Genomic DNA, 27,516 nt, shown 5'->3' on the forward strand with positions numbered 1-27,516 from the left:
GCATTCATGAGCCACCATGTGGCTACTGGGAATTGAACCCGTGTCCTCTAAACCATCTCTCCAGAACCCTAACTTCAAGGAGCCCTCCTAACCCAAACTCTGGGCTTCTTGCTTATTTATGGCTTCTCTGGACAGGCCCTGAGCTCAGAGGAGAGGGAGGAGTAGGCCCCTACTTCCTGCACTGGCTTGGACTGACTGCCTCTCTGCTAATGCCTGAGGTCCTGGAGTCAGGGAGTGACCGATCAATCGTCTGCCGTAACCCTGGTTGGCTGTATAATATGGAAAGTCCTTAGTGCTAAAGTTGGCTGAAGTTTTTCACCATTGACATGAGGAAAGTGCCTCCTCTTAGCCAGGACAGAAGAAGGCCATTCAAGTTTATTGTATGAAAGAGAAGGCGTGGCTTCTGTACATATATTTACAGGTCGGACTTATTTACAGCAAGATGGAGAGCCAGAGGAAGGCAGAGGGACGGGGAGCCTCCCCTGGCTCAAAAACAGGGCACCTCGGCAGAGATGGGAAACAGCGGAAGCCGGTGGGAGGGACAGAGGTCCCTGTCCTTCAGGAAAGGAGACTCTGTGTGTGTCTGATGGAAGGATGGAATTCCAAGTCCATTCAGAACCCTGGAAGTGCAAGGGGGATCCTGGAGCTGAACCCAGAACATTCTTGGGCCGATCACAGTGTTCCTGTGGTGTCTGGGGAAAGTCCTGAACCCCTCTGCCCCCAATGCTGCCCGCAGCTGCAGAGAGGCAAGTTCTCCAGGGTCACAGCTCGCTAGAGCGGATGGCAGGTTCCAGCTTGTGGGACAAGGCAGTGAGGACTTTTTCAAACTTCTCATAGCGCCGGGCCTGGCTGCTGCCGGCGCCCTGGCTGCCCCAGAGGAGACGCATCTGGAACTCCGTGCTGAACACTTCCAGCAGCTCCGGCCGGGCCTGGAACCCTGTGGGGGAGAGGGAAGAGGAGGGGACACATCAGGGGTCTGGAGAGGGGAGACATGGCAGGGGTCTCGAGGAGGGGCCTCATCCTTCAGGGCCCTGCTCATAGGAACCTTTCCCTAACCCAACAAAACACAGCGGAGGTTACGGCTTGCAGTTGGCACCTAGTCTTCCTTCAAGTATTTGCAACCTGGGATTTGGTAAAGACTAGGTGGTGATTTGTGTTCGTGTGTGTGCAGGTGGCACCGGGGGTGGGACCTGGGGCTTTGTGCGATCGTTCAAGACACTCGAAAGATGTCAGTGCCTCTCAACCCACCTCACATCGTCAGTTGATGCTCTGGCTGACAACCGCTTGTGGAACCAATGAGTGACAAGATTGACGGGGTAAGGGAGCCGGGAGGCAAGACTGAGGAGCGGGAAATGACAGTGCATGGCTGGAGACAGGGAAGCAGCGTGGAAAGAGGGAGATGAGGAAAGCCAGGAGAGGACAGGATCCTAGAGACATGGCCGCTACTCACCCTGCAGCTTGACCTCGGCGTTGGTGTGATAGAGACCCCCGTGCTGTGCCACAGTGCGGGCGGCCTCCAAGTGGGCTAGCACAACCTCCACGCCGTGTTCTGTGCTGCCCCAGGGTTCAGGGCCCTCGGCGGGGGCCGAGTCACACTCCAGCAGAGTAATGAACGGCAGCACGTGCGGGAAGGTGGTGTTGCTCAGGGGCGGGCTTTCTGTAGAGGGGGTGACGGCCAGTTAGACCTGAAGACCCTGCCGCCCACTACAATCCCAGAGAGCACTGGTCACCTGGGACAGTGCCCTCTTTCCCTGGACGTGGACAGGGCGGACATGGCCACCCCACAGGGAAAAGGAAAACAGTCACGCTCACATCCTCGCCACCCCAGGAGAGACTCTGGTAAGCCAGAGAAGGCAGAGTCAGAAGGAAGGTACCTTTGCCCTCATTGAGACTTTTGAGGAAAGGCTTGAGCTTCTTCTCATACAGAATGGCACCCTCCGTGTGCCGCTGCCGCAGGGTCACCCACGTCTGTTCCAGCCGCGAGACCTGGGGAGACCGGGCTATGAGACACTGGCTAGGAAAAGACCCTCCAGGAGCAGCTGGTCACAGGCCACTCCACTAGGACACCCTGATGTGGGACAATAATTATTTCCCTGGCTGTCACTCATGAAATGGGAAGGGTGCTTTTCATACGTCATCCATGAAACCATGGCAACACATTCACAAAATCTCAGCTTTGGACTGAGTGACCTCCCCAGCTGCTGCTGTGCCTCTGTAAGATAGGACAACACAGAGTCTCTCTCACGAAGGGCTGTGTGGTGCCTCGCCTACAGAAAGCTCCTCAAACCAAAGACACTGTATGTCCTGGATGTTTGGGAGCAGAGTGTCATGTACTGAATTTCTGGTCCCCCAGCTCCACTTCCCAGTGCCGGGGTTATAAGCATGCACCACCATGCCTGGTTTATGCGGTGCAAGCAATCGAATTGTGCCCAACACGCACTCTAATAACTGAGCTGGAACCTGCTCCCACCATATGTTCTGTTTTCTAAGAATTTTTCTTATTTTATGTGTACGTGTGTGTGCCTTAGTGTATTTTTGTGCCCCATGGGCACTCAAGACTAGAAGGCGGAGTAGGAGGTGTAGGCTGTGTGACTTGGAGACTGGGAATGGAAAGACCCTGCGCCCTCTAGCAAGAACAGGATGCTCTCTTCGGTGGAGCCATCTCTCCAGCCCGCCCACCAACACACTGTCTGTATATTCTTTAACCTCAGTGTTTGTCATTCATCTTACAGGTAGGGCAACAGAGGCCCAGAGAAGGGATCCGATGGTAAAACGTGGGAGAACTCTCTTGGGTCTTTCACAGAGGAACCCAGAGACTCAGGAAGCTCTTCTATCCTCTATCCTCCCCCACCCCACCCCCACAGGGGACGCGCGCCCCGCGGACCCCGCAGTACCTGGGCCATCTCCAGGGCGCCCATGACCGCAGCGAAGCTGAACATGTTGCCCATCGTCCCCCGCAGCTCGGCCGCCAGCTGGATGGTCTTGTGCAGCAGCGCTGCCCGCTCCTCTGCGGAGCCCGTGCAGCCCAGGATGTCCACCGCCAGCATGATGGACATGGTATGGAATCTGTGGGAGAGGTCAGGTCAGAGGAGAAGTGACACACGGCGGGGCTAGGCGTAGGTCTTAAAGGGCCGAGGCCGAGAGCAGAGTTAAGGACTAAGGGGCGCAGTCAGAGTGACAGGCAAAGGCGAAGGGAGCCCAACTGGACAATGTAAGTCCAGGCGGGATCGGGATCCCAGGAGGAGGGGCTTGTAGTTGATCGGCGAAATCCGAAGGGCGGAGTTTTAGAATGAACGCAGTGGACAGTAACGGTGGGCGGGACCAAGGTTGATGGACGTGGGGATGCGAGAAAAGAAGCCGATCGATCAGCTGCTGTCTTTGGGAAATCAGCCTGGCTTTGAGCCGAATACCAAAGGGTTGCGATTGGCTAATGGAATGGGAGGAGGTGGTCAGAGCCCTGGGACAGCCGGTAAGGCTGGTGCACACCTTACCAAGGCTGGTGCACACCTTACCTTTCGAGCAGGTCTAGTCTTAGCTGCCGGCCATGGGGGAGGGTGAGCAGCTCCATGCCCCAGCGGACTCCCATTAGGGTCTGCATCTCCTTGGTAACGCCCAGTATCCTAGCAACCTGCAAAGACGCCCAAAGGGCTGATTAATTTCCTGTCAGAGTTGGTCCAAGCCATCTGGGAGTCAGAGCGTCAACTAAGAGGGTCGCCTGACTGCGAGGCCACTGAGAACACGGAGCAAGTGATTACCCCTTTCCGAGTGAGCCTCAGTTTCCCCATCTGTAAAATGGGGGGACGGGAAAATGTCCAGAGGTATGTGCCATGTTAAGTACTCACTTAAGATTAAGAGCCAGGATGCCATTGTCCTAGACTGCCAACCCAAGGCCCAAGTTCACACACTCGGGCCTGCAACCCAGTTTCCCCCTCTTCTTGCCTAGCAACATCCCTTCCATGTCTTTTCTCACTTCCTGATTTCTTGGACCAGCATATATCTCAAACTACAGAGAGAGAACTGAGGTACAGGAAGAACTAGGGTTCATAGCAGGATCGCACTGTGAGATCTTGACAGTTTACTGGTGAATGATTTTTGCTTGCTGTCCAATAGGGGGCGTGGGGGCGGGGGCCAGGTTTCTCTCCTCCCTAAATCAGGCGCTGACTTTCTTTAGGCTGGAACCAGGACATTCTCTAAGTTCCCTCAAAACGTCAGCCCTCATCCCAAACCAACTTCTAGAGGCTGTAGGAACATCTTGATTTTGGCTTTTTAAAAGAAGAGAATGGGCAGGGCCAGTGGCACACGCCTTTGATCCCAGCACTCTGAGGCAGAGGCGGGCAGATCTCTGTGAGTTCGAGGCCAGCCACAGCTACATAGTGAGTTCCTAACAAAACAAAGTAAAAGAAGAGAAAGGAGGTCCTCGTGCCAGATGACAGATAAGCCCAGAGTCCCAGCACCTAGAAAGATACCCGTGAAGCCGGCCATGGCTTCACTGTCTGTGGGAGTCAGCCCCTCACCATCTGACTCCTGACTGCAAAGCCAGAAGATGAAGGTACATTCCTAACACCTACCAGGCAGTCAACCTTGGTGACGTGCCGGGCCAGCGTCCGGGCATCCACCCCGGACAGCAGCTCCTTGACCTTGCGCAGAAGGCTCGCCTCCAGAGGCCGGTTCTCCTTGGGGATCAGCTGTGACTGGAAGGTAGCCAGGTTGAAAGACGAGGTGGCTTCCACTACAGGGACTGTGAAGGTCTTGCCCCACTCCCCGTCAGGGACCCCATTTTCCGACAGTTCCTTTTGCCTCTCCCCAGAGCTCCGAGTCTTCCGGGGGGCCTCTCCCGCGGCCCACTCTCGGCTGCCACGGACAGGAGGCTGGAGCTGACAGTAATGGCCAGAGTCCGGGTCGCTGTAGCTGTTGCGGGATGGGGACGGTGGGGCTTTACAGAGGGTGTGAGACGGGCTTCCATGGGGACCCTTTTCTGACTCCCCAGGAGGCTTTGGAGCACTTCCATGAGATAACTGAGGTTCACTGGAGCGGCGGGCTACTGGCGAGGCAGGCTGTGCTGTGGTAGACGGGGTGTTGGGGGCAGCGTGGACACGGGTCACTGCAGAGAGGAAAAAGGAGACTGGTTATCTCGGCTGCCCTTAAAAAAGGGGTCCCCCTTCTCCACTTCCCCATCTTGTGTATGGAGGTGGTGTCCCCACCTCCCAGCATGTGGAGGCGGACACTCCATGATGCTCAGCAGTCCCTGAACCAATGCTGCTTGCATGCCCCTGTCCTGAAGAGGCTGCAACATCAGAAAGCCACAGGTGGTCCAGGGAAACAAAGCCTGTTGGAGTCTATCACCCAACGAGTTAGCAATAATGATTTATGGGGTGTGGGGTGTGTGCCCAGAGCTGGTAAAGAGCTGGAGATTCACCGTCAACAGTAAAACCATCAACAAAAAGAGGTGAATGCTACCTGGCAGCGGTGGCACACGCCTTTAATCCCAGCACTTGGGAAGCAGAGGCAGGCAGATCTCAATGAGTTCAAGGCCAGTCTGGTCTATAGTCAGTATCAGTGAATTCAAGGTTAGCCTGGTCTACAAGGATCTCAGTGAGTTTGAGGACAGCCTGGTCTGCAAATTGAGTTCCAGGACAGCCAGGACTGCTACCCAGAGAAACCCTGTCTTGCCAGGCATGGTGGTACACAACACCAGCCAGAGCCACATGAGTTCCAAACCAGCTTGAGGTACTTAGAGAGATCCTGTCTCAAAAGAGGGGGATAGGACTAGATGGCTCAGTGAGTGAAGACATCGCCATCTAACAGCCTAAGTTAGATCCCTGGGACCCACACGGTAGAGAGCAACAACATCCTGAGTTGTCACTCCCTCATGTGCTGTGGACCATCTGTGCCCCCCTGTACCACACATGCAAATAAGTTAGTAAATGTAAAGAAATTATAAAACAGTAAATCAGGTGTGGTGCCTCATGCTGGCAATCCTAGCCCTCACGAGGCAGAGACAAGCAAGGTGTGGAGGTGTAATCCTTTAATCCCAGCACTTAGGAGGCAGGAGCAGGCAATTCTGTGAGTTTGAGGCCAGCCTGGTCTACATAATGAGTTGCAGGTCAGCCAGGGCTACACAGTGAGTCTCTGTCTAAAAAAATGAAAGTAGCCAGGCAGTGATGGTGCACGCCTTTAATCCTAGCATGCGGAAGGCAGAGGCAGGTAAATCTCTGCAAGTCCGAGGCCAGCCTGGTCTACAGAGTGAGTTCCAGAATAGCCATGGCTGTTACACAGAAAAACCCTGTCTCAAAAAACCCAAAATAAATAAATAAATAGAAGTAAAAATAAATAAATGTTTTCTCATGGAGGCGCTGTTTTGAAAGCAAGTGTGGCCAGGCAGTGGTGTACTCCCAGCACTCGGGAGGCAGAGGCAGGTGGATCTCTGTGAGTTCGAGGCCACAGTGAGTTTCAGGACAAGTCCTAAAGCTACAAAGAAACAAAACACACAAACAGACAAACAAACAAAAAAAAGAAAGCAAGTGTGTGCACTGACAAAGCTGGTGGCCTTGAGTTCAAGGGGAGACGTGGGGCACACAGTGACATTCTAGAGCCACAGAATGCTTCCTCCAGGCCAAGGCTCCCAGAGACAGTGCCTGTCACAATGCTTTGGCCACTTTGGGGATAAGACATTTTGTTTAACCATTTGAGGTTTGGTTTGCTTATATTTTCAGAAATAATCTGGGGGCATGTGTTGACTTTTCTTTGAATTTATAAGCACAGAGTACCGTAATCTCGATATGTTATAAACCTTAAACTTCTCTAAAATGTAAAATGTTTGCTGGGTGATTAGGTTTCAGTTTGTTAGACACTTTTTAATCCCAGCACTTGGGAGGCCGAGGCAGGTGGATCTCTGTGAGTTCAAGGACAGCCTGGTCTACAGAGTGACTTCCAGGACAGCCGAGGCTACACAGAGAAACCGTCTCAAAGGAACAACAAACAGTAAAGCATGCAGGCCTGGGTTAGCCTGGTCTAAACTAACACCAGGACCTAGGGACGCACTTGCTGGGTCCTTGCTAGGCAGACAGAGTGGGAGCTTTGCCTGTGGAGGCCAAGCACTGCGGCGTGAGTGTATGCCACAGCCTCAAGCCCTGGCCCATGCCGCACCTCCAGCGGCTTCCTTCATCCTGGGGCTCATGCTGAGAACCAATTTCGTGCCCACCACCTGGCACCCAAGGGAACTCTGTGAACTGTTGATGCAGGAACAAGCCACAGACATTGCCCACCCCCTCTGCAAGCTTACCAGTGCTATAGGCAGGGGAGCTGGGGCTCTCAGAGATAGGAGACAGGGGTGAGTGAAGTTCTGGGATCTGGTCCATGCTGAGGGCACAGTTCCTGATGGCGTCCCGAGGATGGGGCAGTGAGGTGCTGTGGATAGGGATTCCATGAGCCCCAAGGTCAGAAATCAGGGGACCCTGCTCCCCACCCCCTTAACTTCAGAAGCAGAAAAAGTGATTGTCAAGTTCAATTTCTCAATGGACAAATGCGAAAGCTGGAGACGCAAGAGCTCAGGTGGAGCAGACGACTCCCAGCCCTGGCCCCAGTGGGCTTTGACCTCAGTGGACCCACAGCAGTGCTGACTCCCAGACACAGCCCCCAGCGGGCCTGACTCCCACAGACCCTGGTCTTCAGGGGGCACAGCTCTATCTGCTTCCACTGGCTTACTTCCCAGTCACCTCCCTCCCTCAGTTACTCTGCTTTTCCTATCCATCCCTACCCAGAATTCTCTTCTCCTAGGCTTAGAGACACAGTTTGGGGACACCTGGCTAAGCTGAGGCTCCTCGGGCTCTTCTATGTCTCTCTTGGAATGACAGGAAGAGACATGCAGGCCAGAGCCCAACTTATCCCCATGGTCCCTGTAAATTAGACCATAGACCCCATCCTCTCCATAGACAGTCTCTCACCGGTGTCCTCAGCCTCCCACTCCCCTGCACAGAGCCTCACATAGCTCAGGGAAACTGGGCCTCCCTTCCATATCCATTTTCTCGTTATTGACACCCCATTTAACAAACCAGGAGAGTGGAGACCTGGCTGACCTGTTGGGGCAGCCATTGCTGCGGGTGACCTTGTCAGTGGTGAGCCCGTCGGTCATGGTAACGCTTCGTCTCTTCATGTGGCTGCCCTTGGAGCCCGAGGGGCTGACGGGGCTGGCAGCCTTGCTGCTGGCCTGGCTCAGGCCATAGCTGGCCTCGAGGTAGCGCAGTGGGAAGGTGCGGTTGACAGGGCAGTAGATGATAGCCCCACTCTGTTCGGACACAGCCTTACGGCTGCCCACGTGGTAGCGCACGAGGGCTGGCACATGATCGAAGCTCTCCTGCTCAAAGAGGTACTGGATGTGGGTGTAGCTCTCACCCGCCTTCACCACCACCTTGTTGATTTTGAAGTGCAAGGCCTGGTTGTGCCAGCGGCACGTGAGCACATAGTCCCCCAGGCTGGTGAGTGAGTCCCGGATGAGGAAGTCCCCGTTGCGCTGCACCAGGGTCTCAGAGACCTACAGAAGGTACGGAGAAACTAAGTTTACCAGAACACCAGAGCCGGGGTCGGGGGACATGGGGACTTTGAACTGGGGACACCAAGGCAGCATCCAGAGCATAGCTGGTAGACATCAGACAGCTGAAGTGGTACCTCAGCTGAGGCCCTGGGTCAGATGCAGAGGCCCAGGAAAGGCAGGAGGTGGCACTTGGAATGTGCACAGGGGACAATGACTGTAAGTGTTGGAATCACTGTGAATACAGACCTAGGTCTCAGACCCAGCCCCTTTCAGGGTTCTTGTCAGGCAAGTGAGTTCCAGACACCGTCCTCCACCCACCCTGGACCCCAGGGCATCTCTGGGTGTGTCTGCTCCCTCTAGATACCCTCTCTGTCTAGAATACAGCTGACGAATGCATTCATCTCCCACAGCTCCACTCAGGGCCCTTCCTGCTGTGTTTCTACCCAGCGCTCCACTTGTACACTGTGAAGACCTGGTGCTCTGCGCACATCAGGGCCACCAGCCACCAAGGAAGCTGCCACGGTATGTATCCATCTCCACAAACTTGATCCCTTGTGCTAGGGCACTGGGCCAGGTGACCCATCAATCCAGGTCTGTGATTTACAAAGTCCCCTAAGCCCAGATACTCTATGTGGCCAAAGCTGAGACCTAAAAATAAATGTTCTCAGCACTCAGGAGGCAGAGGCAGGCAGTTCTGAGTGAAAGGCCAGCCTGATCTACAGAGTGAGTCCCGGGACAGCCAGAGCTACACAGAGAAACCCGTCTCAAAAAGCCAAAAGGTTGTTCTCTAACCAAGCTCACATGGGGCTGATCTATAAACCAGAAATTACAAAACATAGTAAGAACAACTTTCCTCGGGCTCACACTCAGTGAGCCGGACGTCCTACCTGGCCCGCATTAGCTCACCTCACCTTGACCATAGTCCCTGCGTTTGACACAGGGCCTCACTAGAGAGTCCACAACTGCCTTCGGAGGAGATATTCTCTCCATCGTAGGGAGGACAGGCCCAGAGAGGTGATGGCACTCTCTCAAAGTCACACAGTAAATGGTAATATAAGCCTCATCTTTACCAGTGGACAGGCCAGAGACTCTGGGGTGACTGGAGCCGGGCTGAGGTTAGCCAAGGTGTGGGTGGAAGGGGCCAGGGCTGAGATTCCTGCCTGGGGCCCGCTCACCTCCCGAGGGATGCGTCCGTGGTACCAGGCATGGCTGCGGAGGTCTGTGCTGTTGAGCTTTAGCTCCTCTTCCAACTCCTTGTGCAGCTTCTCCGGCGAGGAGTCAAGAATGTACTTCTCCTTGGAGAACTGCATGGGGAGAGTGAGATTGGTGTCCAGTTCCTCAGCCCCTTCCTTTTTCCTCTCAACCCATTCTTCCTCAGCTCATCTTTAATCCCGGGATTGTTGAGGACTCTAAAACGCTTGCCGCGGCTCCTCACTGTGGGTCCCTATCCCAGATAGAGTAAAATCTCAATTTATTCTACCAGAAGTACCTATGCAAGGGGTGGATACGGTGAAACCTAAGTCAGGCCCTGTTCTCCATCCAGTAAGTCCCCAAGCTGAGACACGAGCTTAGCCAAGTAAGGCAGCTGCCATCAGCACCAGGATGCTGGACAGCGCCAAAGAGTCCCTGCTCTCTCCTGACCAGAAGATTAAGTCTGTGACTGAGGGACTAGAGACCTCCTGAAGGAGACTTCGGTACAAAAACCCTCTAGAGTCTAGAGTCCGCAGGGCCATCTTGAAGGGAAGCTGTCTACAGGTCAGTCTGAGAGACCTGGACCAACTAGCTAAACAGACGAGGCTACATGTGGGGATGTGAACTGCATGACAGAGGGCCGAAGGCAGTCATTACAGGGGCAGGGGCCCCTCACAGCTGGCTTCACTGCCCATTACAATTCTCCAGGCTCCTCCCCCTTGCAATCTCAAGTGATCTCCAGATTGGAAGCTGCAGCCCAGCAGGGGTGTCTATAGTCACTCACTGAAGTTAATGCCAAGGGTTCTGCCTTCCCAGCTACCCATGGTGGGCAGTCCTGGTTTTAGAGGTGACCCAACCCCAGGCATCCTATTATCAGAGGACACCCATCATAGAGGCAAGCCCACCCCATCTGAGCAGTCTGGGCCTTAACTCTTTCCTCAGTAAAATAAGTGGGACTCCAGGTTCTGCCTCACCTAACGGCTACTCTTGTCCCTGTGTGGCTTTGTCAATCCCTAAAGATGGCTGCCCCGGGACATATACTCTAGAACTGGTCAGAAGTATATGGGCAGGTACAGCAGGGGAACAGAGTCTCTCCTGGCTGCCCCCAGTGTCTGGCAAGTCAGTCCTCAAGCATTTCCAGACCTAAGTACACACTCCATACAGACTCCTTCCTTGTCTCCACTGTTTTCCAACAGCAAGAGTCCAGCTCCAGTAACAGGGAGACTCTCCAGCTGCGTTCACTCAACCAGGACCAGGCAGACTTGGGTGCTATGCTGAGGCTGGAGCCCAAGGTGCCCAGGATAGCCCACTGTCCTAGAGGTGCCCATGCAGACCCCCACACTTAATTCCAGGTGTCTACACCTTCAGAGCTGCAGTGCCCCCTGCCTGGTCAGGGTTGGAGAAAAACGGGATGGAAGGCAGGTGGACAGGGAAGAGCTGGGGCAAAGGTGGGGCCTTGTGGGCAGATTTGGGTCTATGGATGGTGGGCAAGTTGGGCAGAGTATGGTGCTGCCTGGGGAGCTAGGACATCACCCAGAGGCCTAAGAAGAGTGCAGTGTGGTGCCAGCCTCACTCCCGTCCGTAGCAGAGGAGCCGGAGGCAACAAGGAAAGGGAAGGGTGTTAGTGGCCAATGGTCGGGTGGAAGGGAAGAAGGCCGAGGGGCAGACAGGATGGACACCAGCAGGAATCCTGGGAGCAGGATGGGTCATTCTTTAAAGGGCAGCTAAAGCAAAATCAAGGAACACATGGCAGTGGGGCTCTGAGCGCCTCCCAAGTTCTAGAGACAGAGGGAACCATCTGGTCGTGCAGGGGAAAAGACAGGAACTGCCCGCAACATGGCAGAAATCAATGCCCTAGCAGGGCAAAGAAGTCTTGGCAAAGCTGAGATTTGGGCCTTTTCAGTCCACGACACTTCTCCAAGAGGTCCCCTTATTCCTTAAGATCATTCGCCTCCTCCCTTTTTCTTTTTGTAAATAACTCATTTTTATTTTGTGTGCACTGGTGTTTTGCCTGCATGTGTTTCTGTGCCTAATCTTGGAATTATTGACAGGTGTGAGCTGCCAAGTGGATGTTGGGACTCGAACCCAGGCCCTCTGGAAGAGCAGCCAGCGCTCTTCACCACTGAGCCATCTCTCCAGGCCTAGACTCCTCCCTTCCATTCTGAAGTGTCCACAGCAGTGCAGGTCTCCCCGCCACACACACATCCCTTCAAACCACATAGGATTCTGGGAAAGAAAGGTGAGAAGCACATGAAATGGATCCTGTACCCAGCCACCATACACACACACACACACACACACACACACACACACACACACACACACCCCACTCTCTGCTCCTAACAGCACACACTGGAACTCCCCTCCCAATTTTGGAATAAATTAGGGACAGACTGTGTCCCAAAGAACGTGGACATGACACTGTGTGACCTTGGACCAGTCACTTCCCTGGCTGGGCTTGAGTAGCTTCATCTGTAAAGGGGTTCTGGAGAATGGTACCTCATTTCCAGCCCTAATCAAAGGTTAGAGTTGGGGGTGAAGACCCCAACCTTCCACACACCTAGGGGTAGGAAGCCCTAGAACCCCTGTGACCTCCTCCTCACCCTGGGCCTCAGGGTCCTCAGCTCCCAAGAGTTGGGGGGGGGGTAGGTGCGAATGCAGCATCCCTGCGCTGGGAGCAATGCGATTGGCCAGAGATGATCTCACCGCCTCCCGGCCTGCGCACGCCTGATTGGCCCGTGCGGGGATGCTGCGCTCCGCCGCCGGCGGGGCCGTCATTCAGGCGGGCTCGGAGCAAGTGAGTGTGTGAGGTTGGGGGTGCTCAGAGGTGAGGTGCCCCGCATCTCCCAGGAAGCCCGAGAGGCAGCAATGGGGAGAACCTCTGTCAGGGTCTTAACCTCTTCCCACCAGCCAATGTCCAGCACTATTCCCCCAGCTCCCTTAGGTATCCCAACCCCTGACACAGCTACCCCAGAGGATGCTCCGCAGAGAGGCGGGGTCCGGGTCCTCCCCTCCACCCCCTTCCGTTTAACCCTCGCACCGCCACTGCGCGCTCCTGCACTGCTGGGCCAACTGGCCTGCGAGACCTGCACCCCCAGCACCCTGAACCCACCCAGATGGCTGGAGGGTAGCGACACTGTAGTCTCCGCCGCATGCCCTGTAGCATACTGCCCTTAACTCTGCTTCTAGATCCCAGCCCTGCGTCCCTGGTACAATGGGGACCCAGGTGGCTCAGGGTCAGCAGCAGGGACCCCATAGCAGACTGGAGGAAGCCCACCTCCCAGCCGAGTCCCAGTTCCAACTCGCTCCCACTCCCACATCTCTTGCAGTCCAGAGTCTCAGGAATGACCCCCTGGACCCGCGCCCCGCGGAGCGCCCTGGGTACTCCGAGGTGAGCTTAGAGCGACCCCGCCCCCTCCCTTCTCCCCTGGCCCGGCCCGCACAACCCTGCGGGGATGCTCTCGGACTGCGGTACCCATCACAGCCGGCCGGGCGCAGTGACCCGGGTCCCCGCGCCGCCCCCTCACCTGCACCTGCACCAGTGAGCCACGGTAGAAGCAGCAGGCAGCGGCAGACAGCGCACTCCACAGGCTGCAGCGCTCCGTCATGGTGCAACCGGGAGACCCAGGTCCCCCGAGCGTGTCAGGGGTGCGGGAAGGGGCGCGGGGACCGACCGGGCTGGGCACCGGCTGCGCGTGCCTCTCAGCGGCGCGATTACCTCATCGCCTGGTCGGAGGAGGAGCGGGGAGGCGGGGCGGGGAGACCCCACCCTCCAGCCAGCTGGGGAGGGAGGGGAGCGAGGAGAGGGAGGGGAGGGGACCATTGTTCCTCCCTCCTCCACCACCCCATTCCCCTATGTGGGTTCCCCAGGACCTGCAAAGAGGGATGACACCCAGGGCAGCGGGGTGGAGTGGGGACCCCGAGGCGGGCAATAAGGCTCCCGCTTTTCGTTATTCTCGCGCCCCTCTGGGTCTCTCAGACCCCGAGCCAGCAAGGACCCTGAATTCAATTCAATCTAAAGCTACAAAAATCCTCATGTTTAACCCAATCCCTTGTGGCTTCGGGTTTCTCATCTCTGATTGAGAACAGCTGATTCTGGCAGTGCCACAGTCCAGAGGCTGTTGGAGCGCCAAGCGCAGCCCACCTGCCTCTCTAACTCCCCAGGCTCCCCACCCTGGGGTCCTTCTCTTTGAGTCCGGACTGGCTTGTGTGGAGACGTCTGGAATACAAGGCGAAGACGTGCAGAACTTTGTGAGTGTCACCAAGCTCAATCAAAAAAGTTGCCTGGTAAAGATAGCTATCCATAAAGACGCCCTATTAAGTGGGTATCACAAAACCTGAGTTTGGGGTAAGAGCTCGCCTAGAGTGCATGCCTGCCAAGGGTTAGGCACTGAGTCCCATGCCAGCACAGAAGGAATCACACAATCAAAGTCTGGACTTGCAGGCTTGGATGTGGTTTAGCTGGTAGAATACTCGCTTGCCCAGCATGCAATCCCCAGCACTACGTAAACTGGACGTGGTGGCACACACCTGTAATCTCAGCACTCAGGAGGTGGAGTATCACAAGTTCAAGGTCATCTTTGGCTACGAGGTAAACTAAAGGCCAGACTGGGCTACGGGAGACCTGTTCTTATAACTAACAACAACAAGAACAAGATAGGGCATCCAAACTCTTCCTTCCCACAGGCTGTGTGACCTCATGCAGAGTCCACCTCTCTGGACCCTAGATGATTATTTTCTATAGATATACCTGAAGCTCTGAGCATGGAGTGTGAAACCTTATGGGCTTGGTATTTTGAAATCCTGAGAGTCCAGGGTCCCTGTCATTGTCTGGGGACTTTGGAGTTCTGGGCACTCTTCATTGCTGAATCGTTCAGGGCAGGAACAAAGTTTGGAAACAACTAATTCCAACCCTCACCAGCAGAGACTTTAAAACAAATCTAAACTTGCTTTGAGGATTTCCCAGAAGTTCCAGTGAGCAGGTGTTCCTCCTCTGAAGGTTTTTCAGTCTTTTCCCCTCTGTAATGGAAATGGAACCTAGGGCCTCAAAAAGGTAGACAAAGGCTGTACCCCAGCTATGTCCTCACCCTGAAATCTATATTTTAATTTCATAAGAAAAAAGAGAGGGGGCTGGAGAGATGGCTCAGTGGTTAGGAGCATTGCCTGCTCTTCCAAAAATCCTGAGTTCAAATCCCAGCAACCATATGGTGGCTCACAACCATCTGTAATGAGGTCTGGTGCCCTCTTCTGGCCTGCAGTCAGAATATTGTATACATAATAAATGATAGATAGATAGATAGATAGATAGATAGATAGATAGATAGATAGATAAAACAGAGAAGAGAGCCCCCAAACTTCATAAGGTTCTCACTGCCTTGACAGGCATAGCTGATCTGTGGCATTCCAGTTCCATCCCGGCTCCGCCCCCCATATAGCCCCTCCCCTGTGCTACAGCAGCTCTGTGACTTGATGTCCCTGAAATCTGGGTCCAGGCCAGCCTGCCCTGGTCCAGACTCAAGAATTCCCTAGTGGGCACAGACTCACTGAGCCCCCAAGGTCCCCCACTTCACATGAACAAATGATAAGTGTCAGAGAAGCAAGTCACTGCCAAACTTGGGACCAAAATCCAGACACTGGCCCTGACTGTAGGAAGCCTTGGATCTGATGCCCAGCAGCACATAAGCCAAGCATGGTGGTGGATGACTGAAATCCCAGCACTCTGGAAGTAGAGATGGGAGGATAAGAAGTTCAAGGTCATCCTTGTAAGATTGAAGCTACCCTGGGCTGCATGAGACCGTGTCATGCATACACACACACACACACACACACACACACGCATGTAAGCACCCATGCACGCACACACACCTGCTGTTGACACATATCTTTAATCCCAGCACTGCAGAAGTAGAAGCTGGTGTTTGAGACCAAGTTGTTCTATATAGTGAATTCCGGGACTACACTATGAGAATGTCTTAAAATTAATCAGTCAATCAACTGGGAGGGGGTGGCTCACACTTTTAATCCCAGCACTCAGGAGGCAGAGGCACGTGGATCTCTGTGAGTTCGCGGCCAGCCTGGTCTACAGAGCTAGTTCCAGGACAACTAGAGCTATTATACTGAGAAACCGTGTCTCAAACAAACAAACAAACAATCAAATAAATAAATCAGTCTGTCATAAGTCTGATGGATTAGAGAACGTGCCCAAACCCTGAGTAATTCTCAGGTTCCTGCCTGGCCTGAGAGCCCTTTGCATCCATGGCACTTTTCCTTGCCCTCTGCAGTATTTGATGTTCATCCAAGGCCTGGCTCAGGAGAAGCTTCTGATGGCGGAAGGGCCAAGGACATTGTATTGAGTCTAAGCATCAAGCTTGGGGCACAGTACCAGCTCTGCCCCACAGGATCTCTCATGAGTGTGAGAAAGTCCTGTTTCTAACCTGCAAATGGAAAACCCAATATGTGTTGGGATTCGGGAGATGGCTTAGTGAATAAGGGCACCTGCTGCCGAGGCCGGGGACCTGAGTTCAGTCCCCAGAACCCACATGGCAGAGGAAGAGAGCTGACTTCACCAGTCTGTTCTCTGATGCCAGCATGCACACCCTAGTATGTTCACAATAAACAAACAAACAAATAAAAAGTTTTCTAAGTTTGCAGAAGAGCAAACAGCTGTTTTCAGCAGCCTGCGTTAATTTCCAGAGAATCGGCTTTCAAAATGCTACTTAGTCTTTGTTATTACTACTGTTATTTCCAAACCCATGTTTTCCTGCTGAAACAGGGTCTACCTGAAGCCGCCACTAACCGCTGTCCTCCTACCTCAACCTCCCAAATTGTGCACGGCAATCATGTGCCATTGTGCTCAACAAACAACAACAACACCCTGCACTGTGTGACGGGCTCACTCTGTGAAGTGTCAGACACACAAGCACGAGGACATGCATCCAACATCCAACAGCCGTAATTAAAAACTGAACCAAACAAACAACAACAAAAACAGGTGCAATGGCTCTGGTTTGTAATCTCGGCACCGAGAGTGAACACAGGAAGATCCTGGGGGGGCCATGGGCCTGTCAGTGAAACCCCAGGTCACAGCAACACCCACAGCGGACAGGAGCAACTACACACACACACACAGAGAAAGATACAAGCGTGTACTCATATACACACAAACTGCATTGTAAATACTGCCAGTATTTACGATGTTGGGCTTTTTGCTTGTTTCCTTTTAACTCACAGAGATCAGCCTGTCTCTACCTCCCGCTCCGGAGTGCTGGGATTAAAGGCGTGTGCTACCACTGTGTGGCTTTCTGCTTGTTTCTTTCACCTAGGCTGGCCTCAAACTCACTTTGTAGCAGAGGATGACCTCGACTTTATCCTTCTGCCCCTTGAGTGCTGGGGTTACAGGCACACAAGACCACTCATTGTATGTGGTGCTGGGGATTGACCCCCAAGGCCTCTGCAGACTAGGCAAGCACTCTACCAACTGAGCCATAGCCCCAGCTCCCGAACTAGGCTCTTGACATCTGTGAATTGTGCCTGGTCTATGCTGAAAAGCTGAGCTACTCCTCCTCTTACCCCTTCCAGCACCAGCGCTCAGTAGATGCCCCAAGACTGGGTGGGATATCACTGTGGGGGCCACTGCATGGGGACATCCTTGGGACGCTGTCCAGCTGGTGGGTCTGAGGCCAGCAGAGTGACAGGAAGCATGGGAAATAGCTGCCCAGAATGATCCCCTGTCCCTGAGGGCTGCCCACCCTCCCGACCTTCTCCTCCCAGGAGGAAGTCAGGTTCCTAACAGGCACGGGGTGCTCTATCGGTCCACAGCCAACCCCAGCCTGCCCCTCCTACCTTCACATAGTCGCCAGCAGCCTCCAGTTCTCCAGCAGCCCTGGAAGAAGGGAAAAGAAGTAAATATTCTCAATGTTTCTCAGATCTCTTAAGTGTCCACCTGCCTGTTGGCCTGGGGCCTGGCCCTGTTTTGGGAGCCCAGAATGCTTATATAGGGCAGGAGGATCCATGGCTGTTCCACCCCGCAGGCTGTGCAACCCTGCGGGGGTGCTTTCACCTCTCTGATCCTGGGTTTCCTCTCTATAGATCAGAAACAAAGACAGCCAATGCCTAAGGGAGTTGTCTGGAGGGCTCAGGGTGAGCATCCAGCTCATGACTTCTACTTTCCTGATGTCTGCTTCTCCCTGCTTCCCCAACCTGATCCCTACCCCTGACTCTAAGCGCTGGAGGGCCTAGGCTGAGGCTCAACCCCTCTTCTAGCCCTTCACTCCTTGGTCTATGTTGCCAGCATATTAGCTTGTCCCTGTACAAACCTAGCCACCGCTGGTTATACCCATACACACCTATTCTTGGAGGCTATTTTTCCAGGATATTGAAGAAACAACCTTCCCCTATGTGAGTCACTTCCCCCAGCCACAGCTTTTGTGTGTGTGTTTGTGTGTGCATGCATGTACGCTTTTTTATTTTGCATTTGACTGAAATGGGGTCTCATGTAGCCCAGACTGAACTCAAATGTGCTAGGTAGGTGTGACAGGCTTTGAACTTGCTCCTCCTGCCTCCACATGAATTCTGAGGTTACAGAGGCGCACCACCACACTCAGCCCAGTGTGGCCTAAAGAACGTAAACCTTCCTCTAACGCAGGCCCATTCCTCACCCGGGCCCTCCTGTTCCCTTCAGTCCTCTCCATGTCTGAGGCATCTCCAATTTGCCGCCCACAAGCAGCTGCTTGTCCTCCACTGCCTTCCCTTCTTGGGGTCCCAGCTCCCTTCTTTCTGCTGTGACAGCCAAAGGCTCGGGTCCACTTCCCACTCTTGGCCGACCAGCAGGCTATGGCCCGTTCAGCAGCCCTTGATCCACGCCACAGGCCACACCCCGCCAAGCAGGAAATCCTCCCTTAGAACAGAGTATAACCAAGTCTCCCCCGAAGCCAGGCCACCCCTAACCACTTGCCCGAACTATCAGTTTCAGTTCTGATACCAGACAGCGACTAAGTAGCCAAAGCAGGTGACCCCACTCTCCAGGAGTTCCCCTTAATCACCAAGCCTCACTCAGCCGCTTAGTCTGGTCTGAATTCCTAGACTCAAGACTGTCTCAGACTCCAGAGTAGCCAAGATTATAGGTGACAACTGCAGACCTGTCTAAAATTCCTCCCCTCTTCTCCAGTGCTGGGGAGGAGAGGCCTGGCCCTGCACGCTCTAGGCAAGCACACTACAGCTGAGCCGCGTCCTTAGCCCTATCTGCTAAAGAATAAAACGTATTCTCTCTCCACAGCAGTGCGATTTATCATCCCCAAACTCTCTGTCTCCTTGAGAATAAAGGGGGCTGTTATCACACTAGCAAACAGCCGTGTGTGGGCCCGCAGGCCCCACCTCTGTGGCTGTGTGTGCTGGTGGTACCCGACTGCCTACCGCACCAACACTCCTCAGCCATCCTGCCCCTCATTCGGCCCCAACGCATTGGCCTTGCCAGCTCCTTCCTGCCTCAGGGCCTTGGTACTTACTTGGGAGAAACTCCCTGGACCTCCCTTTTCCCAGATTTTCACAAGGCTTTTCTCTCCTCCTCTTTCTTCAGGGCTCAGTTTAAAGTCCTCAGAGAAGCCTCCAGGGGGACACCCCACATACAGCCCATCCTCCTCACCCTCCACCTCCCATCTGCCTCCACTCCCCAAATCTCGCCAACCCCCACCTGCAGCAACCATTTTGAATTTGTCTCTCAAGTGAAAATCAACAGAGACCCTATGAGGGGGTGACTGTCATTCACCAGTGAACCCCAGTCCCCAGCGAGGTCGCAGCTCAGTGGCGCACATGAACAGTAAGCAGCCCCGGCCAGCGGCCATGGCGCTCAGCCATTCTCTTAGGCTGAACACTTGCTCCCAGACAATGGCCTCGGGTTTCCTACCTGCAAAATGGGAAAGAAATGTATGCTTAAACACGAGAGCTTAACACTCCAAAGAAAAGATGAGCTGAAAGGGAAAAAGGAAGAGAGAAAGAAAAGAATGACCCCCGCCAGCTCCTGAGAGCAAGGGCCCCATTCTAACATTCTGAAGTCCTTTAGACTTCTCCTACTAGAATGTCCTTCCTGGCTCTACCCTGTCTGTCTCTTAAGCTGCAGCCTGCAACAGCACAGGTTTCCAAAGCCTTTTGAATGCTCCCCAGTCAATGACACTGCCAGGAGGGAGCCCCTCCCCTGTCTGCTCTGTCCCCTCTTCCTGGGTGAGGTGTCCCATCCCAACATTTCCGGCCATTCAGGTCCGGAAATCCTCCCACTGGGAACAAATTGTCAGGGACACACTGGGATCAGCCCGGTGCTTCCTCCTGCTTCCTGTCCACTTCCTCTCAGTTCCAGGGCAGGAATACAGCCTCAAGGATGGGGTGCCGCCCTAGGGATCAGCTTGCGTAGGTGGCCAGAGCCAGGGGGGTTACCCAAGGCAGAGCCCCAGACCTAGGAGCTATGATCCCTTAACCTCCCTCACCACAGCACCCCGTCACCCCAGTACCCGACATGACTGTAACACAGGCCAACTCCTGGTGGCCCTGTTAAAAACTGGAGCACAGCTTCCCTTGCCCCACCCTCTGGCAGCAGGGGCCCAGCCCCATCAGCCTGGAAGTCAAGGTTCCTAACAGGTTGCTGGGGATGGGCTCCTTCCTGCCAGGCCCAGGCACACTCACTCTGCCCGCTGCTCCAGGCAATGCCTGATTGCGAGTACCCAATCCGCAGCGACTCCTCAGGGTTGCTATTTATTTATTTATTTATTTATTTATTTATTTTCTTTTTCTTTTCCAATTTTGAGACAAGGTTTCTCTGTGGAACAGCCCCGGCTGTCCCAGAATTCTTTATGTAGACCAGGCTGGCCTCAAACTCAGAGATCCACCTGCCTCTGCCTCCAGAGTGCTGGGATTACAGGTGTGCGCCACCACCGCCTGGCAAGGTTCTTTCTGTTCCTGTACTTTCCCCTCCAGACATTGGCTCAGAACAATGCTGAGAAAGCACCTGGTGTGTGTGTGTGTGTGTGTGTGTGTGTGTGTGTGTGTGTACACAGGCCTATGCATACCGCGGCACTGATGTGGGGATAAGAGGATAACCTGGGGTGCCAGTCTCCACCTTCCACCTTGAGATGGGGTCTCTGTTGGCTTCCTGCTGCATTTGCCATGCTAGCTGGCAGCAAGTCTCCAAGGATTCTCCTGTCCCCATCTCCCACCTACCCATTAAGAACACAGACTGCAGATCCTTATGCTTATGCGTCTGGCTGTCTCGCGGGTTCTAGAGGTTCGGACTCAGGTCCTCAGACCCACGAAGGAAATGCTTTAGTGCCAGAACCATCTTGCCAGCCCCAGCACCCAATGCCTCGTGTGTGAAAAGCAAGCCCTGTACCGCTGAGCTCCGCGCCTCCTCTGGACATGCTTCCTCTCTTTCCTTGCCCTTTCTTGCTTTCCAGCCACCATAAACTATTTCCAAAGAACCCCAGGGTCTGAAGCCTCTCGGCCTTTGCACACAACATTCCCTCTGCCGGGGCCGTCCTGTCTGCTTCCAGCCAGGGGCCAGGCTGGTTCTTCCTTGGCCTGTAGCTGTCAGTTTGCTAGGAGACTTCTAGACCCTCTCCCTCTCACTGGAACAATCCAATCCAGGAATCAAAGTGTTCGTGAAAACTCAGCTTCGTGAATTAATTCATTATTTCTTACATTATATACTTCAAAGACACTTTCCTCTTAATATTAGCGGTGAAATCAATTACCAAGCAATAGTGACAACTGAGCTAAATCAGGCCCATTCATCGGCAGCATTCATTATTTAAATAACCAACCCCCTTAATTGCCTGTATTAACTGATTTGTTCTGATAACTGACACCATGCGTTGCATATACCAGCTTAATTAATTGCATTAATGAGTAGTAATTAGTACCCATTATCCTTTATTTCTCTAATGCATGCTGGAACTTTACCTTCAGGGACCTCTGGCCAGGACTGGAAGGAAGGGTGAACTTCCAGGAGGGGGAGGTTGTCCCATCCTCCACTAGGCATGGTCGCCCTCTCTCTGTCCCCAGGTTTGTTCCTTTGGGCCTCAGGGTCTGGTCAGATGGCCTGAGGAGAGAACTGTCCAGCTCTGCCACCTGCCTTACTCTCTCTGAGGCTGGCTTCCTCATTTTCACAGAGTACATCATATCTGTCCTGGAAGGCCACAGTGCTCATATGAGGATGAGGGCCGGGTCCCCTTGCCCATGTGGGCTCCGGGTTTCAATGTCGCTCTCCTGGGAGATAGAGCTTTCCTTCCATAGGCCTAATTTTTATTTTTTCTCAATAAAAACCTAGGCTGGTCTCAAACTTGATCCGTACCCAAGGCTGACCTTGAACTCCTGATCCTCCTGCCTCTGCCTCTACTTCCCAAGTACTAGGTCAGATTACAGCAGGTGTTTGCCATCACACGTGGCTGTCTTGCTTTAGATTTGTTTGTTTTGTTTTCTGAGACAGGGTTTCTCTGTGTAACAGCCCCGGCTGTCCTGGAATTTGCTTTGTAGACCAGGCTGGTCTCGAACTCACCTACCTCTGCTCCCGAGTGCTGGGATTAAAGGTGTGCGCTACACTGCCCAGCTTTTATCTTTAGATTTTGAGACAGGGTCTCACTCTGATTCAGGTTGACCTTGAACCCATAATCTCCGCCCCCACTTCTTCTTCCCAAATGATGGGATTACAGGGATTACAGATGAGCAACACCTCAGCCATCTTCCTCTAAGTTTTTTTTGTTGTTGTTGTTGTTGTTGTTTAGTTTTTCGAGACAGGGTTTCTCTGTAGCTTTGGAGCCTGTCCTGGCACTAGCTCTTGTAGACCAGGCTGGCCTCGAACTCACAGAGATCCGCCTGCCTCTGCCTCCCGAGTGCTGGGATTAAAGGCATGAGCCACCACCGCCCAGCTTTCCTCTAAGTTTTGCTCACTCCTCAGGGAGTGACAGTGATGGTTTCTGGTGTGTGCCTTCAGCTTCAGTGTCCTAAGCAGAGAAAGCCAAGTCTCTTCTGAGACAGTGACAGCTGTGGGGACTCAGAGTCTCTACCAAGAAGTCTCTGGGATTTACTCCCTTCCCCACCCAGTAGCACAGGCTGCCACTGGGCCAGCCACATCCCTGATGTCCTCCTGGCTGTGGGGAGCCATCAGGAAAGGCACTGGCCTAGGAGGATGAGCAGAGTCAAGGATGCTAAGGGTGGCTGGGAACCTGCTGGAGAGAGGCACAGCGAGGCCCCTAGAGGGAGGAGTGTGGGCAGTGGCTCGCTGTGGTGGCCAAAACTACACAGCTGAAGTGGCCTGCCGGCCCCAGTGTCTGTTGTGCCCCTCATAGGGAGTGACACCCTTGGAAATGAGGGGCTAATCCTGGGTGGGAACAGAAGGAAGCTGGGGAGGAGATGGGGCTAAATAGCATTTCACCCACATGGGCAAGAGACAGGGTTAGGGAGAGGAACTGGGGAGGGGAGGGTTTGCAGAAGATCCTCGGGGATTCTGAAAGGCACCTAAGAAGGAGGTTGGAAGCTATGGGACTCAGTTTCCCCTCCTCTAACCTGAGCACCTGGCCCTTGGTCCAGGTCCAGGTCCCTACTTCCTATCTAGTTGTCACCATGCAGGAAAACTAAGGGTCAGAGTGAGGGGGACTCACTCAATGACACACATCCCTGGGTGTCTAAGCCCGTCCTGCTTAGCCTTCACCCCACACAGGTCCAGCTACCTGTATAAAGGGTCCCTTAAGGGCTGGAAGCAGAGTGGAGATCAGTATTGGGAAAAGCTCATCTTTCCTGAGATAGTCAGGTTCCCATAGCCCAAGGCATCCTGGGGTCTCAGGGACTGTGAGAAAGTCTCCACAGGAAATGAGAGCCAGCAGCAGCTGGGCCCCTTCACAAGACATGGACCAGGGAGGCTGCTCAAGCTAGGCCCACAGTGACCCCCCCCCTCCACGGGTAATCGGGTAATAGCTACCAGATGCCTGGCAGCTGACGTCACTCTGCAGGGCTGAGAGGGTCGTGGGACTCTGGGGAGACTTGGAAATTCTTGAATCAGAATCAACATTCCAGAAGGAAATGGGGAAGGGGGGTGTCCTGGCCTGTTTGCCGAGCCTGGCACTGTGGCTTGGACAACATAGGGTGCTCTAGCTCTCTTTTAGTGTGTCATTTACCCTAGTCTCAGTGTCCTTCCAAATAGCCTTCTTGGGGTTCGATCTGGTTGTCTGGGAAGATGGCAAAGGACATTCAAAGGAGGCACTACAGAGGACAGAGTCTAGATCCCCCCTGCAGATGTGCCCAGCCTCTGGGCTACAGTGAGGCTGAGGACAGCTATGCTTGCAGCCCAGCATGCACTGCAAACTAACACAGTCACAGTGTCAACAGGCTAGACGCAGCTCAGCGGGTAGAATGCTTGCTTAGCATGCAGGAAGCCCTGGGCTCCATCCCCACATCCCATAAGAACAGGGGTGTACTGTGCCCCTGTAATCCCAGCACTTGAGAAATAGGAGGATCAGATGTTCAAGGTCACCCTCAGTCCTGTAGTGAGTTCAAGGCCAACCTGGGCTAAGTGAGACCCTGACACAGAAGGTGAGTAAAAAGGTGACCATATCTGCAAGGAGAAGGATTCTCCTGAAACAAGTCAGTGAGGCACCCTAAACTCATTTGCTCTGTTTCTTCTCCCATCCTCACTTGGCGTTCTGATCTCTGCTGCTAAAGATCAAATAGGTCAAAGGCGCTCCCACCTCAGAGCCTCTGCATATGCCACTATTCCTTCTTGGCTCACTTTTTCCCCCAGTCAGTAAGTACATTCATTCTTTCTTTGTTCGATTATTTTTTCCTCCCTAACTTTCTTTTTTCTTTTTTCCTTCCCAAAATCAGGGCTTTTCTGTGTAGCCCTGGCTGTTCTAGAACTCTGTAGACCAGGCTGGCCTCGAACTCACAGAGATCCGCCTGCCTCTGCCTCCCGAGTGCTGGGATTAAAGGCGTGCGCCACCACCGCCGGCTTCTTCCTAACCTTTCTAAATGGACAGCACTCTGAGACCCTCACCTCATTGTAAATCTGTTCGCTAGTTCTTCTCTAGCTCTTCCTAGAACTCACCTGTCTGGTTTACCATCTGACTCGCTGGCTCTGGGATGAGGTCTCCATAGGTTCAGCTGTCTGTGCTCGCTGCTCTCTGCTCAAAGCCTAGGACGGGTGTGAAGCCCCGGTATAACTCAGGAAATAGCAAAATGAACGATGCTAGTGAGTGAAGTTCTTGTGATCGCCATGCAGCCTGACTGATGAGCTCAGTCCCTGCGTCCCACACGCGGGAGAGAGCCACAAAGCCTCCTCTGGCGTCCACACATGCACACATTGGGACAGGCCCCACACCAACGTAATGATAAATACAAGTGTAAAAATACATATAAAAATAAAATCAACGAACTGCTAACTCGGCTTGACTGGGGTAACCCTAAGTGCTCTTCTGGGAAATGCGCCTGGATACTAGGGCACTGTGGAAAGTCATTTGAAACAGCGGCAGAAAAGGCTCTCAGGCTTTCTCTGAGGGAGGGAAGTATGGCCTAGTGGTTAAGATCTTGAGCTGAGAGTTGGTCTGCAAGCAAACTAACTGCAGTTCTCACAAACGCAGAACCCCAGGAGAGCCGTCTTCTCTAGGCTCTGGTCTAACCACTGGGCAAACAAAGCAAAGGAGCTTCTCACTTTCAGAGCCTTGCTAGCTGGTAAGTCATGGGACCCTGGCTTGATATTGCTGTGTGGGTACATGGGGCACGTGTGGGGTCCCCTCCTTCTCCAGGCCTGGCCTCATCCTCTGGCACACTGATTTAGGGGCAAGGGGCAGTTGGCCCGCTGTCTCATTTCCTTCAGCAGAAGGCTGTGTGGAGGATGCTGGCCAGCTGAAAGTCTCCTCTGACTCCTGCCTCATCCTCCATGATCTCAGCAAAGATAGGGCACCAGGAAATCCCTGCAGCCTCACCTCTTCCCCTTCCTTCCTCCTGCTCCAGGTGCACCCTGCCTTTTCAGGATGGGGGAGGGCACCATCTCCCCAGCCTGGGCTACTCTGACATTCACCAGATTGACCCCTTGGGACACTCAGGAAGGTGGCCCCATCCTGCTCACTGGCACTCTTAGCCATCCGTCCAGCTGGGGCAGAGCTAGCCCGGACACCCACTGCTCTCCCGACTCCAAGGGACTCCTGTAACAAAATGTTCAATAGTCTCCAGAGATTGGGGCTGTTGTGGGGACACCGTGTCCTGGAGCACCAGAACAGGGTTTGATCTGGCCTGCTAACCCCATCCTGAGAACCTCTGAACACTTCAGGAGATGGGAGGCAGAGTGTCTCAAATGTTTCTGTTTGTCGGTTCCGGGAGAAGCCTGATGTCAAAGGCATCCCTGGGACAAGCCTGTGCCATAACAGCTTAGGCGGAGGCCTAGACATTCACAAAGCTTCTGAAGACCCTTCATCAGGGCCCTGGCCCTGCCTGAGGCGAATGTGTTCCTGAAGGTTGTTAGCAAGAGCCCAGGAGGTGGAGTCAAACTCTCATCCTGACTTCCACTAGGCAGGCCAAACAGGCAAACTTTTCTGTCTTGATTTACAAGATGGGTTCTATCTCCAGGAGCTGCCCGAAGATGGGAAGAGAGGGAGAGAGAGAGAGGGAGATAGATAGATAGATAGATAGATAGATAGATAGATAGATAGATAGATAGATAGATAGATAGAAGCAGAGAACAGTCACAGCTCAAGAGCAATCCAGATGCTGCCAGGTGTGGTGGCACAGGACTGCAAGCCCTGCCCTTGTTTCATGTGCAGGATGATCAAGAGTTTGAGCATAGCTGGACATCCTGGCACTTGCCTTTAATCCCAGTACTTGGCAGGGACAAGCAGATCTCTTTGAGTTCCAGGTTAGCCAGGGCTACATAAACTGTCTCAAAAAAAAAAAAAAAGTTTGAGCACAGCCTGTGCTACATGAGACCCTGCCTCATAAAGAAAAAGAAAGAAAAGCCCCAGATGTTAAACCCATGGCAGTGTGTGTCAGTTGCCTCTGGGACGAGCATCCCCCCACTGGGCCACTCCTGCTTGTCCCCTGGCTCTCCCTAGAGTCTGTTCAGTCACTCACCTTCGGGGCCCCAGCGCAGAGCACCTCCGGCCCACTGCAGTCATGGTTTCCCTTGTCACCTCCTGCAGCCCGGGAACTGTCTCAGTCTGACACTCCCAGCTAAGAGTCAGGCAGGAGCTACGGAGCTTAGTGTCGGACTCTAGGGGCAGGGCCAGACCTAAAGACCACGCCCTAGACACGCCCCTGCGCCACTACAATCCAACCGAGAACACATCCTCCTCTACTTGCTCCGATCTCGCTCCGCCTCCCCTCCCTGTCAATCACTGTCCCGACCGGAGAAACTCGCCCCCTACCGAACACACCCCTCTGCCGCGTCCTGCCTCCCTGCTCCGGCGAACCAATCAGCGTCTGAGTGGGAGGAGCCAAGCTACCGGTAAACCCTCAAGCCCGGAAAGCTCACAACTTCAAGGATCTGGCTGGCTCTCCTCACCAATAAGATCCTAGCACCTTAACTGCTGAACGAAGCCGAATTTTGGAGAGGGTAGCTGGAGAAGACAGCCTAAGGGAGCGAGAGATGGTAGAAAGTCTTAATTTTATTAATCACAAAAATAGCATTTCCAGAGTGTGATCTGGTGCTATTGGGCAGATTAACAAACTTCTGTTGCCAGGGCTTGGAGATGGCTCTGTGGTTTAGAATATTTGTCAATTTGGCCCACATCTTTAAGCACTTGGGAGGAGGAGGAGGAGGAGGAGGAGGA

General features: G+C 53.7%; 1 protein-coding gene across 3 annotated transcripts in view; it reads right to left on the minus strand.

The window, feature by feature from the left end:
• Positions 1 to 361: 361 nt before the first annotated feature.
• Positions 362 to 27,516, minus strand: part of Sh2d3c (SH2 domain containing 3C) — a 34,131-nt gene continuing 6,976 nt past the window's right edge. The window contains exons 1-11 of one of the 3 annotated variants that reach the window (XM_005346038.3): positions 26,819 to 26,903; positions 17,564 to 17,603; positions 9,706 to 9,834; positions 8,076 to 8,530; positions 7,283 to 7,407; positions 4,569 to 5,101; positions 3,513 to 3,628; positions 2,895 to 3,066; positions 1,875 to 1,986; positions 1,451 to 1,657; positions 362 to 937 (exon numbers count right to left, since the gene is read on the minus strand). In XM_005346038.3, coding sequence (XP_005346095.1) covers positions 762 to 937; positions 1,451 to 1,657; positions 1,875 to 1,986; positions 2,895 to 3,066; positions 3,513 to 3,628; positions 4,569 to 5,101; positions 7,283 to 7,407; positions 8,076 to 8,530; positions 9,706 to 9,834; positions 17,564 to 17,603; positions 26,819 to 26,862 — 2,109 coding nt within the window. In that variant the 5' untranslated portion in view covers positions 26,863 to 26,903 and the 3' untranslated portion in view covers positions 362 to 761. Of the gene's footprint in view, positions 938 to 1,450; positions 1,658 to 1,874; positions 1,987 to 2,894; positions 3,067 to 3,512; positions 3,629 to 4,568; positions 5,102 to 7,282; positions 7,408 to 8,075; positions 8,531 to 9,705; positions 9,835 to 13,248; positions 13,441 to 17,563; positions 17,604 to 26,818; positions 26,904 to 27,516 lie in introns of those variants that run through there. The other 2 variants (XM_013346064.2, XM_005346040.2) reach the window with 2 other exon arrangements.

Source organism: Microtus ochrogaster, chromosome 4 (genome assembly GCF_000317375.1).
Source record: "Microtus ochrogaster isolate Prairie Vole_2 chromosome 4, MicOch1.0, whole genome shotgun sequence".
NCBI lineage: Eukaryota > Metazoa > Chordata > Mammalia > Rodentia > Cricetidae > Microtus > Microtus ochrogaster.